The sequence below is a fragment of the Trachinotus anak genome, unplaced genomic scaffold (genome assembly GCF_046630095.1).
Source record: "Trachinotus anak isolate AG129_WGS33_773 ecotype Australia unplaced genomic scaffold, CSIRO_AGI_Tana_v1 ptg000003l, whole genome shotgun sequence".
Classification (NCBI taxonomy): domain Eukaryota; kingdom Metazoa; phylum Chordata; class Actinopteri; order Carangiformes; family Carangidae; genus Trachinotus; species Trachinotus anak.
Window position 1 is genome coordinate 7,696,661 of NW_027273854.1, and position 17,424 is coordinate 7,714,084.

Sequence of the window (17,424 nt, forward strand, 5' to 3'; positions counted from 1 at the left end):
CTGCGCAGATTCAGTGGAAACACTTTGTGAGTCAGCAGAGGGAAGAAAGTGGGCGCAGATGACTGATGTCTGTTTGAACATGAGATTTAGACACATAAAAGGCTGCAGTTTTTCCCACTATACATCTCTGGAAGGCAAAGCTGTGATTATGGTTTGTGGTGGGGATGTTTGCGCCAAGTAATTTGTCTCCCATGTGAGGCCTTTGGTGATGGATCCTCAGCTACAGGCCTGCCAGGGTTCAGCCAGCATGTGCCTCTGGAGGGCTGATAATATCTTTTTTTATTCCTATTAAATGTTGATAATTAGAAAAGTTGCGAGGCTTCTGTCTTTCTGACAGAACTTAATTCTTCACAGCATTGAATATCTCATGCGGCAGCATCTATAGACCAAATATTCACCCCTGAAATTCACTGAGATCATAGATGTGTTTCCAGTTTTTGGAGGCGTAGATCTACAGTTTTTGGAGAACTCTGAATGCAACTATTCATCACAATCCCTGGTGGACATATTCAGCAGTATCTGATTTTACTTAATTAAAGCGCTTAAAGGAAGTTAGTTACTTCCTACCATTGATTTTGAATTGATACCCTTTTTTTTAACCACTATAACTCTTAACTAACAAAGTCAGTTCAAGCCTGGTTCTTTCCAACTGTAATAAAATCCGCCTGCCAACACTTCTAATGCTCAGAAATTAATTTAAATATGGAATCATGTTTATTTGTACAAAAACTGTTCAAAAAGGACAATTTGCCATTTTATGAGGGGTTTTGAGCTAAGGGGATTATGGGGGGATTTAATTATTTAGCTTTAGAGGTGATGGTAGATTTATTTACCTTAGTCTTTATGCTAAGCTAAGTTAGCTGGCTGCTGGCTCTAGCTTTATACTTCCTGTACACATGAAAGAGGTAGGCCTATGAATCTTTTAATTTAACACTAACTCTAGTTAAGAAAGTCAATAGGCAAATTTCTCAAAATTGAAGAATTGAAGAAGAATTGAAGTGTCAAATGTACTTGATCCTTCATAATAAGATTGTTCATTTTATTGTAGTAGCCAGCTGAGGTGAAGCTCGTTTTAACAACATTAACTATTCATTCTATTTTTGTGAAATACTGGATATTTCTGCGTTCTGTTTTTTGAATTTCACGTAGTTTCTTAAACATAACTAGTGACCAACCTGTAGACATCTGAAATGTAATGAGGCCTATATATGATTACACTGTATGTATTCTAATGGATTGGGTTTTAAAGCGTTTTAGTCTATAGCTTATGTTTTTGTGTGTGAAATTTTAATCTGCAAAGTATCAAGTAACAACAGCTCTCAAATACATGTAGTGGATTAAAAAGTACCTCTGCAATGAAGTGGGATAGAAGTATGAAGTAAAGTAACACAGAAATAATGTACTTGAACTTGTTCTCTCCATGTTTCTCAGTTGCCTCTGGTTTCCATATCAACCATTTCTATAACGTTTATTATCTTGAACTTGGAAGACAGGAAAATAAAAACACAACCAAATATGTAAAGTTTCTCAGTGGTTATGCACTTTTATTCGAAGTTTTAGGTCCCACCATGGGTCCCATGGTAGTTGATACCACGATCAGCTCATAATCCCTGAGAAGCCGGTATTGGGACTGAACTGTTCAAAACCCTCCAGATACTGGAGAATAAACACCACAGTCATTTAGTCACACACTTCAAAGCAGTACAAAAAAATCATGTCCGGGTCATTAAAAGCGTATGTAAACCACGAAGGGGGGAAATTACATTCTAAACATATACGATAGCTAGGCGTTTAAACAAAAGGCACAGTACACAATACTGTAATCAAGATGTACAGCGAAACCCAATATGGGTGAGAGACGACACAGAGGGAACAAACACCTCCATGTGGAAACACCGATGTTGCTCCTGCTAAGTTTTCATCTCACAGGCGTCAACAGTAACCAGCCAATATTATGTGTAAATATAGAACATTCATGTTAACAATAATAGTAATAATAACAGAGAGGCTCATCAGTCTTTTGTGCAAACTATTATAGACTGTGCTCAGGTTACACATGTGGTTATTATTTAGATACCATGCTTTCTCTTTGCTATTTTGGGTTCTCTGTCCCAAGCTTAAAGTTAGTAATTCTCCACTGTTGAACCTTTAGAGGTGAAAATCTTCTCAGGAGCAAACATCAGCTCATTTTGAAACTCAACTGTGCAATTTTCAAACCAAAAAAACAAAACAAAATCCTTTCAAAGCAATTCAAAAGCTGATTGTAACCCCGAATCAAAATCTCTTCCACTCATTGTTTTTCCCTGATTGTAACAAATGCAAGGAGCGTTATTAAATACATTAGAATGAATAGATATTGAGATTTTGAGGGGTTAATTTTTTTTTGTTAGTTTAGACACAAATCTGAGGCATATCATTAAAGGATGTAAATATTAGGTCAGTTCACCAAATAAAAATATCAAAAAGTGCTTTGTCCTGATATACCTCAGATTAGATCACCAAAGGATGCTTTTGGAAATCAGCCTACTGCCAGCTCAGGTTTGTGGGAGAAATAATACTGTTAACTTAAAAGCACAACATCTTCATATTGGATCGTTTGTCCGGAGTCATCAGAATTAAGAGAGCTAAACAAAACCAAAAAAAAGCCAATTATATGTAATAAAAGCCAAAAAAAAAGCCCATAGACCTGAATGGCTTTGCATTTTTGAAAGCAAAAAAAAAAAAAGTTAATGTAAAGCTGGCAAAAAGGCTTGAATATATGACAATACATTCTATGAGAATTGCAGATACATTTACAAGCAACATATACATCACAAAGCTCAAATGATTGCCTGCAAAGCTTAACGCTGAAAGCTACTTCCTGTTGAGCGCTGGAATCCTCCACCCGAGCATTATGAGGGGGGAGGTCCTGGCTCTGGACAGGAAGAAATAGTCCCGAGGCGGGCCGCACAGCAGCCCAGTAAAACTATCAAAGACCGTGCACCACTGCAGCAACAGCAGCCGCACGGTCTAATACCAAACACTGGTCCCCTTGAGCCTTTCAGATACCGAGGCACGACGGGGACGAGGATGAGAAAGGAGCGATCGCCCTAAAAGGCAACCTGAGGTGGACACCATGGGGTGTCTGGATACAGGAGACAGTGCACAGACTTGAACCTGGAAGAAAGAGAACAGAGAGTTTGTGTGAGATTTGTGGAAATGCGCTAACACTGAGATTAAACCTGTGATATGTCATTAAATCCAGACAGATCTCTCACCTGGATGGATCCTCCTCCACAGTAAAAGCCCCTTTCAAATTGATGATATTGCTCTTGTTTTCAAACATCCCATAACTGAGGGTGATCTGGAAGAATTACAGCAAAAACATGAGCGACATTGAAAAGAGACAGAGCTCCAGAGAGTGTAGAGAATAAAGGATCATTTGAGTTTCTCACCTGCTTGTAAATCTCAGATCTCTGCACCTGTTGCAGGTTCTCCAGGTGGGAGTGGAACAGGTTGCTGCGGGTCAGTGGGACCCCCAGAACCGACTCTATGATGTAGCCGATGGTGCAGTCGTCGGGCAGACGGATTTTCTCTGCTGTGTTCATGAAGTGGCCGCCACTGGAAAGACAGAGACACCTGGTCAGTAATAGCAGTATGTAGGGATCCAGCATTTTAAAACACATAGCCTGTACATGAAGGTTGTGATGAACCACAGTTGTGCTCAAACTTAACTGAATGACAGCAAGATCATTTTCCAGGTATGTCTTACAATGATGTTAAAGGAATACGCTTGGCAGTGATGGTTTTATTTTGAAAAGCAAACAAGCATATTTCCCAAAATGGGACATTGTTTGTCATTTTCATCCTCTGCAGTAAAATAATAAAACAGTGTGTGTAAGTGTATCTGAATCTTACCTGGCCCACGGGCTCATCTTCAGTGCCAGACCCCGGCTCACGCAGAAGCCTGCTCCTCCAGTAGCAAACCAGAAGTTGACTGGTTTCTATAAGAGGAGACAGAAAAGTGTGTGTTAATGTACAGTATTATCTGAGAAATAACCTGAGAGTATGACCTTGAAATATTATGTTAATAAAAAGAAGACTCTTCTACATACCATCTTATTGTCGCCCAGCCTCTCTGTGGCCTCTATGGGCCGGTCCAGACTGGGTTTTCCGATGTACATGTCCTGGGTGTGGGGGTACAGGGACAGGTGCTTCACCAGAGTCCGAACATTCACGTAGTTGTCATCGTCAACATGACAGAACCACCTTAGAGCAGAAGAATCATTAGATCCTGAGATATTGAGACCAGTGCAACAATCACCATTTAAATAGACATGGAGTATAAGTGATACTCACTTTTTCCCAGACTCTATGAACTTGTCATATTCCACCGCCATCTTGCAAGACAGAGCTTGTCGGCTGTGGGCTGCGGAGCAGTTGGTGTTGATTGCGTGACTCCCTGTGGTGACAATGAAAATAGTTGGTATCATCAATGGAGACTCTTTGTATTTGATTACCATCTTTCACTGAGGTAAAATGCCCAAAGCTGAATTTTTATGGCCTTTAAAATATAATTTGGTTTGTCATAAATTCACAGTTGGCTCCTTTCCAACTAGAACAATGTGCATCCGTGTTCCCAAGATGAAGTTCCCCCTCGTAAAACTCACCAATTTTTTTCTTCAGCTCCTCATCTTCTCCGTCTGTGAAGATGTAAGTCTGTGAAGAAACACGGGGAAAATCACAGATGAGTGGACGTGGTCTTTAAACCCACCAAATCACAACCACTTTGGTTTGGCTGATCATGTGAAAGTGGTCACACGATCAAATTCAACAGTGTGTCCAAAGCCCCTTCGTCCTCCTATGAAGCCCGGTGTGATTAGCATCAATCAACATGTCTTTTATGCAGTGGAAAACACACTGAGTTAAACAACCCCCTGCTCTAATAAAGGCCTTTTGTCCTGCGTTTCACTCTCTCCATGGCAACTATGCAGCCGCCCCGAAGCATCCCAGACATAGAACAAAGGAGGAGGCAGACTGTCCGCCCCCACACACACCCCATTCGTGTATCCCATCCCCCGGCTGAGCCCCTGCACTCTGCTGGACCTGCTGCCGGGCTTCAACATGTTGAATACGGCTAAAACTGAACCACAGAAATGTCACAGTCAACACAGATCTGATAAACCACCGACTCACTTCTCTGTCTCCTCGCTGCTGCAGGACTGACAGGGTGAAAGAATCAAACCACGAGGCTGCGGGCGCTTGTTAAATGTAGCAGTTAGTCATAAAAGGAGTTAACAACAAAGGGCACCTCACAGGAACACACTTTAAAGAGGCAGGGTAAGATTAGACTCCTCTTTGTGATAGCTCACACTGAGCAGGTGCAAGCTGGTGAATAGTGATGATGAAAAAGCTGCAGCCCTGGGCTGTGTAACCGCCAGTGGTCTGTTTACTCTTCACCTCAGGTGAGGCAGCACCTGCCGAACATCACGCTGCCTTATCTACGCCACGTGTCTCTACACGCCAGGTCTTGCTGCCTTTGTAACCCTCACTGTCTACATCCCTGCAAGGTTGCTACCCTTGTTGCGACTTGTGATCCGCATCTACAAAGAGGCTTTAAAGCACATCTTTCTACTCCAGTTTTCTTTTTTTCTGCCCAGAAAAAAGGCTGCTCAAACTGTTTTTTTGGAACAAAACTGAGCAGATGCTGCTCGATGCTAAAGGCATGATCCTGTATTTGTTTGAGGAAGGGTGGTGGTTTCACTGGTGAAGGGATCAGAGGCTGGCGCTGTTTGCTTTTAAAGCCCCTTGAATAGACAGCCTAATCACTGAGGCAGCTGCCAGAGCTGCCAGGGCACTGACAGAAAGAGAGGGAGGGAGGGGAAGGGAAGAAGGGTGGGTGGTGGGGGGTGGTGGGTGGGGGGTGGGAGATGGAATCTCACTGCTGATTAGTAAATCGAAAACCGTGTGTGGCCATTTTACCCCCTCTTCACCCCCCTATCCTGCCTCCTCCCCCCTCTGGGCCACATACACGGCCGGAGCCTCTTGAATAGAACAATGCTGTGAGTTTTCATGCTGGGTAAAGTCTTTACTGGGTAAATTCTAAATATGTTTGCCAGCATTTGCATACAGCTGCAGGAGTTAACTAAAGAGAAACCTCCCGGGGAAGGTTTTTTCTCCTTCTGTCTTTTGTTTCTTAAGTGAAACTAAAAAAGAACAGTTACTTTCATGGAATACTAATTCATACAAAAAACTTTTTTAAAAAATCAAAGAGAAAGAATAAATGGCTGTGTGAAGCAGAGATAAGAGGCGAGGGGGCTCGGGGTGAGGAGAGAAGGGAGATGAGAGCAAAGAGGGGGGTGAGGAGGGGGCTCCACTCTTGACCACAGGAAGGCCTGGCACGGCCCTGTCTGAGCTGAACGTGGTGCCTGGCTGGCTGTCTCCAGCTTCGGCGGAAGGAAGGGCATCAGGCTCCCCTCCTTCCATCCACCACCTCCACCCTGACTGCATCCCCCTTCTGTCCCACACATTCAAAGCATTTTCAACACTTTTCTTTTATTAGCCTTTGGAAACCAGCAGAAGTAAATGGCAAAAAGTTGTCTTCTAAAACAGCAGGCACAGATTTTTAACAACCGGCCGTCCTTTTGAATGACACCCAACCACTTGTACTTTACTGCTTCACTGTGCAGCCATTTAATTCACTCAAATACGGCGCCAAAGGTTTTTCTCCCCCTTAATACTAAAAGCGCTCATTGTTGGGAGCGCTGGCCAATTATCGCACTCTTAAGAGAGGAATGCATGGCACACCACCATGAAGATGTTGGTGCCAGCTGTCCAGACACTCGCAAGAGGAATCTAGGCTTTGATAAAGAGCAGCTACTACGTGCCACTTTTACAAATCAATGCAGGAAACGGAGAAGAAGAGGAAGAGGGAGGAGGGTTTAGATCCTCTAAATTTTTTCGTTTTAAACTTTAAACTGGTGGTTTGGATTGTGTGGAGAAGATCCTTTTTGTTCTTTTGTTTGAAACCCCCCTCTCCCACTATGATGCTGCATTGTTCCGATGTGAAGAAAGGGGAAATAATAGAAAACAGGAAAGGGTACTGTATGTATAAAAAGAGAGTTTCTGTTTCAAACGCACCAATTCACAGTCACTTAATGGATTTTGTGACAAAGGGTGCCCATTTACCAAGATGATGCATTTCCAAAAAAATAAAATGCTATTTATGTTCTGAATGGGCTCAAAGATGACGAAGATCCAGAGACACTATTGTGTCAACACAGCTATCAGAGAGATAATCTACCCTGCCTGCTCTTCATGTAAACAGCAGCAGATCTGCATGAGAACACAAAAAGAGAGTCTCCTAATATCTACTTGCTTTTGCCCTAATAACACTTTTAGCTCTCGTGCTCGCAGCTACAAACGTGACCCAAACTGCACAGATGTTCATCAGCTGAGCGTGAGAATCTGAACCTGAGCACTGACGATGGCCATATGTACATGGTGGGAACTCAGAGCATCATATGGCTGGCATTAAGGCCGCCCTTTGTTCGGTCTGTCCCGACCACCTGGCACCCGTCCTCCAGGAACTCCCTCCTGCATTGTGGTGCTCCCTCTGTCCCTTTTTGTCCACGCAATCACCCGCCAGCTGCCTGCCTGTAAGCCCTGCTGTTAACTCTGTCAGATGGGTTAACTAACATCATGCAGCACTGTAATTACGACCAATTAGCACAATCGGTTCACTTATAAGCAGATGATAAAGGCCTGGCTTGGATATTAACCAGAGCTATGCAGGTAATTACTGTCTAAGTGATTGTGACAGCCTGTTATTATTACTATTCTCCTGACATTAAACACATCTCAAGGAAGACTCCTCTCCTCAAACTTCCCTGGTGCGTGGGATTAAAGAGACAAGGTTTGAAAGAGTGAGCCTGCAGCAAATTAAAAGGACTTTTGGAAAAGCACATGTGACACCCCTAGGTGCAGGATAAAATCACTTTGACTAGCCTCTGCTTTCTACACACTATAGCCGGGGGTGCACCCCCTAAAGGAGCTTGGTTCTCAGCGTGCTACTTCCCAGCACAAACTTGCCTATAGATGCACCCCTTTGTCCCAGGCATCCTCTTAACGAAGCCCCCGTTTTCCCATCCCTCCAGTGAGCTTGACCCAGACTCAGCTCCCACGTTCCCATGGAGAGAGGGGAGACAAGGGGCTGGGAAAGCTTTTCTTCCCCCTTCAGAAAGACGCTTTGTTAGTCCTGGAAGGGGGACAGCGCTGGACTCGGTGCTGTGAAGCATCCATTGCACCAGGGGCATTCACAGGGACACCCAAAAAGAGGAGGAATAATAGAGAGAGGGGAGAGAGGGGGGCTGAAAGAGGGAGAAGAGGGAGTCCTGAAACTGCTCCCTCCGTTCTCAGGGACATCACTCAGAGGAGAATAAAAAGTGACAGAGCCGAGGAAATTCAGCATGGTTAACAGGGGCTGTGTGGCTACTTCACTGTGTCATCTGGTGACAGGGGGAACAATGCAGCACTGTAAGCAGCCATCAAACACGCATCACCTGCATGTGGACTCCACTGCCTTATTGTTCAGCTGTGCAGCACAGGCTCAGCAACAATGGTGTCAGTCCACAAACCAGCAACTCATTTCCTGAAGCCTAAACTTCCAGCTTGTGCATGCACAGCAGGTTAAAAAAAAAAAAAAAGACCAAATGAATAATACATGAATAATACCAAGAATTCATTTCGCGCTTTTCCTTTACCTGTTGCATGTTCCTTGAGATCCATGTGTCCAGGAGCAGGTTCAGTCTGGACTTGTGGAACTTCTTGGTGGTCTTCACAGCGATGAAGATGTCATCGGCGCTGATGTCCTCAGCTGGAGGCGGCTCGGCGGCGGACGCGGAGGTGCCTGCGGGCTTCTCCACCTCCCTCCGCCCGCGGGTCAGCTTGGTGAAGTACGCCGAGAATCCTTTCTTAACCGGGGCGTCCTCCGGCTCCTCTCCCTGCGCGGCGTCTTGGAGAAGAGAGCGCGTCCCGTTGTCCTCTCCGCCCGCCTCCTCGTCCACCTGGCCCCGGTGATGCTGCACGGCCACCAGGAGCAGCAGCAGGCAGAGACCCGCCGTGCTGGCTACGGAGATGGCTGTTTTCCTCCCGTTATTCTTCAGCATGATTCAAACCTAAACAACGACTAGAAACTATGAAGCGGTGCGAATCTCCAATGCAAAGTCCATATGTTTTTTTTTTTTTTCTCTCAATAAAACTCAACAGGTTAAATTGTAGGTCCGTCTGCGCGTATCACTGAGGAGTGAACAAGTGCGTCGTTTGGAGGGGACATATATAAGCTTGCATGCTGACCACGCCTCATGGGAGGTCCTTGAATGCAGCTTGATAGTCAGTGACGCAAAAATGGGGCGTGGCCATAGCTCTGCGTGTTCAGTTTGGCTTTGACAGACAACACAAGGAAAAGGTTGACCCCGAGAAAACAAAGCAGCAGGTGGTCAAGAGGAAAGGTGTGTTTCAAACTGCACCTGGAGAAAAACTGCATCATTCCCACTGTGACTCACTTATCTCCTTTTTTTTTTTTTTTTTTCCTTTAAGGTAAGTTATTTAAACTCAGCCGAGTGTGAGCCTGAGCCGGGTGTTCACCAGAGAAACAGGCTCTATTGTTCCTCGCTGACCTTGTGGGGACTCCAAACAGTTGGTCATTCCTGAACACTTGTTATTCAAATTCTGGCTCTAACATCTGAGTGCCTTCTGGTGCTGGGACGCTGACCAAAAGACATGACTTCCATTTGGACATTTTAAACCTGCAGCTGCTTGGGGCCTCAGAAACACCCACCACCCGGCGGCCACCGCATTTAGTTTAGTAACAAATTAACGTCTAGTCTTGCTTTGGTGCAAGATTGGAACCAAATTTATCTCTTTTGTCAAATATGAATTACATCCGAGGCATGAAGACAAACATTTAAGTCAAGCACAACATCAGAGAATGTCACGTAGAAGATTTTAACTCACATTTGGACAAACTCCCAAAAAGTGACTGTTGTCTCAATCATACCCTTCATAGTAAGTTTTCACCACCTCTATGGTTAACTTCCTCTGTCTTTACTTGCAGCATCACAAATGTGTCGTTCCAGAGCGTTTGCACCAGGACAAGTTTGTTTTCCACGGCAGGTGTTCGTTTTGATTCTGGGACACACAGGACATAAGTTATGTCTCTGCTTTGTTGCTTCTGTTGAGGCCTTTTGTTCACCTTTTAAAAGTGTGCACAGAAAGGCATTTAAAAGCGAGTATAAGAAACCAGGCAGAGGGGGTTGTCTCTGTGGCCTTCATTCTTCTTCGATTAACCGCCTCTCTCTGCCGGACTCACGCACATCACAGGCTGTAAACCAGTTAATAAATATATATATATACTGGTTTAAAATGCTACATAGGAGGATGTAAAGTTAAGTGTTGCCAAATTTGTATTAATTTCAAATGGATTAATCTTTCATTCAATAATCAACTTAATTAAACTGAGGTGAATAAATGAACTACCGAGAGTTCAATCAAACCTCTAGAGAAACAAGATTAGCACACTAACAGACTTCCCAGCATGCATTGTTTGAGAGTTAAAACTCTCCAGAGTCTGGATGGATTATGAGAAAATAGGCCCCAGGGCAGAGACAGGTAAAAGCCTCCCCACCCCCTCTGTATGGGACCCCCAAACTGAAAAAGACACAAAAAGACCACAAATGATGAAAGTCTTTGTGGTTGTTTTGCATCTCTTTGGTCATTTTTTTTGTCTCTTTTTGGTAATTTTGTGTCTGTTTGTGGTAATTTTCCATCTCTTTATGGTCACTTTGTGTCTTTTAACTGAGCTCTGACTCTCAAACATTAACAGTCACTTCATGCAGAAGTTCTGGCCCCCAGGCTCCCTGACCTCTCAGGCCCCCTGTGCCTGTGCCCAGTATGCCCATTTGGTAATCCATCCACACTCCAGAGACCCCTCTTTCTTTGTAGTTAGAAGAAAACAAACAAGATGGACTCTTTCTGAGCATCTTTAATACATGTTAAGATAAGTTCTGGTTGTTTCTTTTCTCAATACTAATGAAAACAATACTAACCACGATGAAGGTTAGTGTTGACTACAGTACATATGAAATAAGACGACACTCTGAGGATCAGTGGATGAGCTGCCTCTTTCTGCTGGGCTTGTAAAGACTTCATTCCACCTCAAGAAACTCTATTTGGTCTTTTGGACTTTTGGTGAAAACAATGTCAGTTGTTTAAAATGACAAGCGAAAGTGTAAAGTTGTCCCTTTGTATTAGCTCTAATCTCCCCTTAATTACCCAGTATATTTCAGCTCTTTGCCTCCTCTAGAAAAAAACTTCATCGTCCCGTTTGAAATCTCCCCACAACTCCATCTCATCTTTGATTCGACCCCCTCTCTCCTCCTCTCCCCCCATCTAACATTACCGCTTAATACCAGAGATTAAATCCAGTTTCTTCAGACAAGCCCACTTCCTCAACATAGTGCCCACAAACCCACATTTAAACACCAGTGTGTTTGATTTTCTGTCTGATTGTACCAGCATGTCGGGGGATGAGTCGCTGGAGAAGCCTCAGTTGGATGGTAAAATTAAAGGCCTGATATTTAGAGTTCCTGCTCGGATGACAATGATTATATATGATGCCCGTGCAATGCAGCAGGTAACGAATCCCAGTGAACTTGTATGAAGACACATCCTGTATCTCTGTGACCATCCCACAACTGTCCAAAAAGTTAAAAAAAAAAAAAAAGTATCTCCTTTTATTTGTTGATTAACAACACAAAAACTGGAAACACATGTGCACACTCAGCTCTGGGGGATGTCAGCTATAACTTGATACTCTGTATAGTTTATGTATATTCAACTTGTTGAAAAAAAAAAAAAAACCCCAGCACAACATGGAAGACATTAGCTCAGAGCCACATCATTCTTCTCAACTCATAATGTGTCTGTTTATTTTTTTTTACCTCATTTTGTTTTATATTCCGAAGGGTGGTTCACTGGATGTTTCTGCTGTTTGAAGCTTTTGTTTATAAGTGACTGATTCAAATATGCGTCCACTGAATTCCAGTCCAGTCCATTCCTTTACATTATAATCTGAGATGCTGCTGTGCGAGGGCACTCCATACTCAGGACCCTGGATTATAGAGTGCTGCAGGAATAAGTCCTAAAACCTGGAAATTAGTTAAAATTTTCACTTCTCCCGAAGTCTGAGTTTTCAGTTGTAAGGCTAAAATAAGGTCTGTGGTTAAGACATTTTCACATTTTATTCTACAACATGAAATAAATAAAAAAAATACCCCAGTCGTGATTTCTTTAAGGTGTTACGTCTCTAAAAAAAGGGTGGTTGCTAACAAGTGTCTTAATGAGATTACAGAGATTGTCAGGGACATTAAACGTCATCACTCCAAAGGTGAAAACTGATCTACTTATACTCGCTCTTTTGCAAACTATTACTAACTTTGTAAGAGGAAAGGCTTTTGTAGAAACGGTCAGCGCTTAATCAAACTACAAGTTAGAAATTTAGTGGTGGTGACGTTAAAGTCATGCAACTGTGGTGTAGTTGGTTTTATAGCCTAACATTGGCTTTTTACCTCTGGTGATTGTATTTAGGCTTAAAAAAATCATAAAAGTGTTCATTTGTGAAGGTTGTCCTGCTGAACAAAACATGTAAGTATCATAAACTTTTGTTTGTCAGAGAGTTTAGAATATTCCAGGTCAGCCTACAATATACGTCATCCCTGCAGCACTATATTTTCTTAAAAAGAATCATTTAGGCTACTTCTCCTTAATATTAACTTATATCTCATACCTTCATGGGGTTAAAACCCTCCAGAGCATGGATGGATTATGAGAAAATAGGCCCCTGAGCAGACAGGTAAAAGGTTCCCCACCCCTCCTCTTTATGTCTTTATGGTTGTTTTGTCTCTTTTTTGTCGTTTTATTTCTTTTTGTGGTCCTTTTGTGTCTCTTTGCAGTCACTTTGTGTCTTTTAACTGAGCTCTGACTCTCAAACATTAACAGTCACTTCATGCAGAAGTTCTGGCCCCCAGGCTCCCTGACCTCTCAGGCCCCCTGTGCCTGTGCCCAGTATGCCCATTTGGTAATCCATCCACACTCCAGACTGTTTCTTTGTAGTTAGAAGAAAACAAACAAGATGGACTCTTTCTGGGCGTCTTTAATACATGTTAAGATAAGTTCTGGTTGTTTCTTTTCTTAATACTAATGAAAACAGTACTAACCACGATGAAGGTTAGTGTTGACTACAAGAGTTGCGTGAACAATTGCTATATATGGAATAAGACTACACTCTGAGGATCCTTAGATGAGAGCTGGGTGGTGGGATGAGTCTGCGGTTGTGTTTATTTTCCCATTTATTGGACACACTAGCTCTGATGGAACCACAGGTCACACCAGAAGTGAGAGCCAGGGGACAAGGCGTCCTCCTCAGACCTCGATTTCAGTTTTCTTCCTCATGCAACATTAGTGGAAACTCTCCAAGGACCACAGCTGAGAATGCTACAGCTGCTAAAGAAACAAAGAAAACCTGTTTTTATTGATCTGCAGGGAGCGTTTTCCGTTGCAACACATGGACCTCCTTCAGGTGAGACAAATAATGACAATGTAAAAAGCTGTGCAGATCTTCCTCTTTCTGTCTTGTGTATCAACACTGGTATGGTATTTCATGGCATCATGGTGGAGTAGTATTCAGATCCTTAAATAAAAGTAGAAATACTAAATTAAAAAATATTCAAATTTAAGTACACTGCATTGGACACTTCATAAAAAAATATGTGAGTAATATCAGCAAAATGTATCAGTGTATCAAAATAAAAGTGCCTGGACGTCTTACTGATTTCCCATGTGAGTGATATAGTATTAGATATGAACTAACTTCTTTATTATTAAGTACACATATATATGTAGGCAGCATTTTACTGATGTAAGCGGTCATGGTTGACATAGTTTAAAGCATTTTATTTACTGTTCAGTGGTTTAGTTTATAACATTGCAATATATTTTTAACAGCTGACATGTTTTGAGTGTAAATTCAGTATCAATTGTAAAATAACTGAAGCTGTCAAATAAATGTTGTGGACTAGAAGCAGCATTAAATGGATGTATCTCAAATTTGTATTTACAGTAAGTTATTTTCTACTGCTGGTGTCATCGTGACCATAAAAATACATATAATAACAATTTTGATCAAGTTAAGCAGTGTTCCTTTATTTGTTGAGGAACATTTCCTGCATTTGTTTATCTTAAAAATGTCACAAAAATATATCAAACTGTAAATGGTAGTCCAGGAGCTAACAGATAACATGTCAGGTAACTCGCTGCGGGGCCTGGACATGTTGACCACAATTTCTTCTGTTCAGTAATACAACACATAAACCATCTTTTATTTGTGATCATTTGTGGGTCACTCAGAAACATCAGCCAATATCAGATCGGTTTTCGTCATATACCAGTATTATTTCTGCCCCACCAGCTTGGACGTCTCTATACTGCACAAAGCTACGTATTGTTACTGGAAACTAAATATTCACTGGAGACCCTTCAGGTTTATATTTCCACTAAGAGCCCAATAAACTCATGAGGCAAATACTCAACTCAAGGGAACTCTAAAAGCTGTTGACAGCTTTGAGTTATTTCCATATTATAATGTAAATGTTAAGAGGGGAGGAAGATGGTGGTTGTATGACCAAAAACAAACCTATGAAAAGGTCCCTTGTGTTGGAGTAAAAGGCCATTTTCACAAACAGCCTCTTTTTGTGTATGGCCTGTCGCTACCTTGCTGGGACGTCCAATGGGGAGGTCCAGCAGACAAAAAAAGACACTAGAGTCATTGAGGTACTTTTAAGTGTTTGTTGTGTCCCCTCATCAGGTTCTTTCTTATTTAAATATGTCAAATGTGTGAGCCGTAGCAGAGATGGTGTGTGTAATATGATCTGTTTTTCCCTGTAGTCACATTATACATAAGAGTAAAGTCGTGTCAGAGTTAGTTGTTGACTCTTGATTCTTTTTATAGGACGTATCAGTAGCGATAAAGTTTATTCTCAGTTTCTTGGCTAAATAAACAAACCTTGCTGTGAAGCAAGAGAGATTTTTTGCTGCAGAGGAGAAAAACACATCACTGCATATCCAACGAAAACAGGAAACTCATGGCTGCTGGTAGATGTCCTATTTTAAAGTGCCCCCCCCCCCTGAACCTCACTTCCATAATTGTTCCCTTTTACTGTCCTCTCCATAACCAGGCGAACACAAGCTATTTGCATAACTGTTCAGACCTGCTCGTCACCCCCTGCTCCTGGCCTACTTCCACTCTGTCAGCCTAATGCTTCCCAGCACTCTCTCTTTGTGCCGGCTCTTGTTGTTGTGGGAACTTCAAATGACTGACACATTAAATTGGGAGGACTGTAGTCTAGTCTAGTCTTTACAGCCCCACAACTGTGTGGCTCCTCACAAAAAAAAAAAAAAATGCATTGGACAGCCTGAATTATGAATGATGGGGGAGATTGGCATGGTTTCCTATTTGTTGTGTCCTTTCTCACCAGTGTTTCAGGGAGGGCTCTCTGTTGTGGAACTTGAAGAGGTGCAGAGATATGATCTGTGTGTATTATGGTGGAAGAATAGGGCTGTGGGATCTGATACTGTGAAAATGACAGAGCAGTCTGATGTGTCAGACTCTCACGGGACGGCAGGCAGAGCGGAGCTGCGGCGAGAGGCTCTGGTGGGAAACTGCTGAGGTTACAGGGAGTGTTATGTGGGTGTTACACACATTGCACACATTGTGTAACTTCTCTCTTTTTCCGGAAGGAAAACTATGGAAGACTCTTTCTGATTAAAAAATAGTCATGACATATTCATGACATTGTTTTAATTATTCAAAATTAAAATCTTGACATTTTATCTTATAACTCTGGGCTTTTATTCTCATAAGTTTAACTTTTTTTTTACTTAAGTCTAAATTTAGATTTTCTATCTCATAACTTGGTGTTCTTAATGAAAACATACTAATACTTAATAAGTGTATTAATACTTAGGAAGTCAAAATGTTTACTTATGATTACTTTTTTTTTCTTTCTTGTTTTTTTTTTTTTTTCTCTTTTCCTGGTCGAAATGGGCTTCCATAGAGATCTGAGAGTCTACAGATGTGGTAACAGCCTCAGAGAAAATGATTTGAGTCAGATTGTAGAATATATGCAATGACAACCTGAAAGAAAAGAAGTTGAAAAGGTATCGCACAATGTCTTATCATCTCCATGTGGTTTCCAAAACTGGAACATGAGGGGGTATAGCTCAGTGGTAGAGCATTTGACTGCAGATCAAGAGGTCTCCGGTTCAAATCCGGATGCCCCCTTCCCTTATATATTAGAAATGACTATGTCAGAATAGTATGACAAAAGGAAAAATCATTGAACTGAATTATGAAAACATTCATTGAGAAAGTGTCACTAAGGTAAAGATGTTCCCTCTGCATGCTGGTAAAGTGCAAAACTACTTAACAATCTTAACCAATAACCATGAAAATACATGTGCTTGACTACTGTACACGAGTGCTGAAGTACCAGTACCTGGTAACTCATATTTCACTATGTCACAGGGGAATGTTTTACTTTTTACTACACTGCAGGGAAAATACAGTGAAATCACTGCAAAAATCTGCATATCACAGCTTTTTTTTTTAAATTGAGTGATCGATACATTTGCCTTTAATGTACTTTATGTTATTTTCTATTTTTGACCTCTGCTATTTTAATGTGGCTGTGATGTGTTATATATGATAACATTGTGATTTTTGATTAGTTTTGCATTATTTGCCCTGTGTCATATTCTGATCTCTTCCTAATCCTTAGTACGTCCTCTTCACTGACTAACCTAAATGTCAAAGTGTGTGTGCGTTTTCTCATGTTGTTTCATTCACAATGTGAAATTAAAAACACACAGCTTAGCTCTCCAGTTCCTGTTAAATATAACATATTGATCGCCTCCAAAGCAACTGATTCTGTTGTAAAAAGCTCCTGCAGTATGATTTGTGTGATTCCTTTATTTACATTACTAGTGGTCATGTGACCTTGGGTAAAAAGGCGAGGAGACTCCCTGTGGTCTGGTTACTTGATCTGTTTAATAAATGACCGAACCTTCTTATCTCCCAACAGGCTGCGAGGAAACTTCTCCATCAGGAACAAACTAAATACTTGCACATTTAGTCCATATGTATTACTTGCGTAATATGTCCATATTTGCAATGAGCTTTATCACAATATTCTCCCCAGATACTGCAATATAGGTCAACCATATACAGTATACTTTATGCTACTTCACATCTGTTGCTATTTAGGATTTCAATGAGTGTTTGCTCTGCATCCAGAGGTCTATTAGCAACTAGAAAGATTAGTCCGTCTCAGT

General features: G+C 41.9%; 1 protein-coding gene and 1 non-coding gene across 2 annotated transcripts; one reads left to right on the top strand and one right to left on the bottom strand.

Moving 5' to 3' along the window:
- Positions 1 to 1,518: 1,518 nt before the first annotated feature.
- lfng (LFNG O-fucosylpeptide 3-beta-N-acetylglucosaminyltransferase) lies at positions 1,519 to 9,293 on the bottom strand. The gene is made up of 8 exons (XM_071470950.1): positions 8,742 to 9,293; positions 4,650 to 4,698; positions 4,339 to 4,441; positions 4,095 to 4,248; positions 3,898 to 3,983; positions 3,435 to 3,600; positions 3,258 to 3,343; positions 1,519 to 3,156 (listed from the first exon to the last, which is right to left on the bottom strand). Exons 1-8 carry the CDS (start codon positions 9,144 to 9,146, stop codon positions 3,090 to 3,092), a joined length of 1,116 nt encoding a protein of 371 aa, XP_071327051.1. The 5' UTR covers positions 9,147 to 9,293; the 3' UTR covers positions 1,519 to 3,089.
- Positions 9,294 to 16,303: 7,010 nt separating this feature from the next.
- trnac-gca (transfer RNA cysteine (anticodon GCA)) lies at positions 16,304 to 16,375 on the top strand. Its single transcript has one exon. It is a non-coding gene; the product is annotated as a tRNA-Cys (tRNA).
- The last annotated feature ends 1,049 nt before the right edge of the window (positions 16,376 to 17,424 follow it).

Excerpts from the sequence above, each read along its gene's own strand:
- lfng (XM_071470950.1), bottom strand. The coding sequence starts at position 9,146 with ATGCTGAAGAATAACGGGAGGAAAACAGCCATCTCCGTAGCCAGCACG. Across the intron at positions 4,699-8,741 it reads TCTCAAGGAACATGCAACAG|ACTTACATCTTCACAGACGG; the intron begins GTAAAGGAAAAG and ends GTTTCTTCACAG. Across the intron at positions 4,249-4,338 it reads TTCATAGAGTCTGGGAAAAA|GTGGTTCTGTCATGTTGACG; the intron begins GTGAGTATCACT and ends TTCTGCTCTAAG.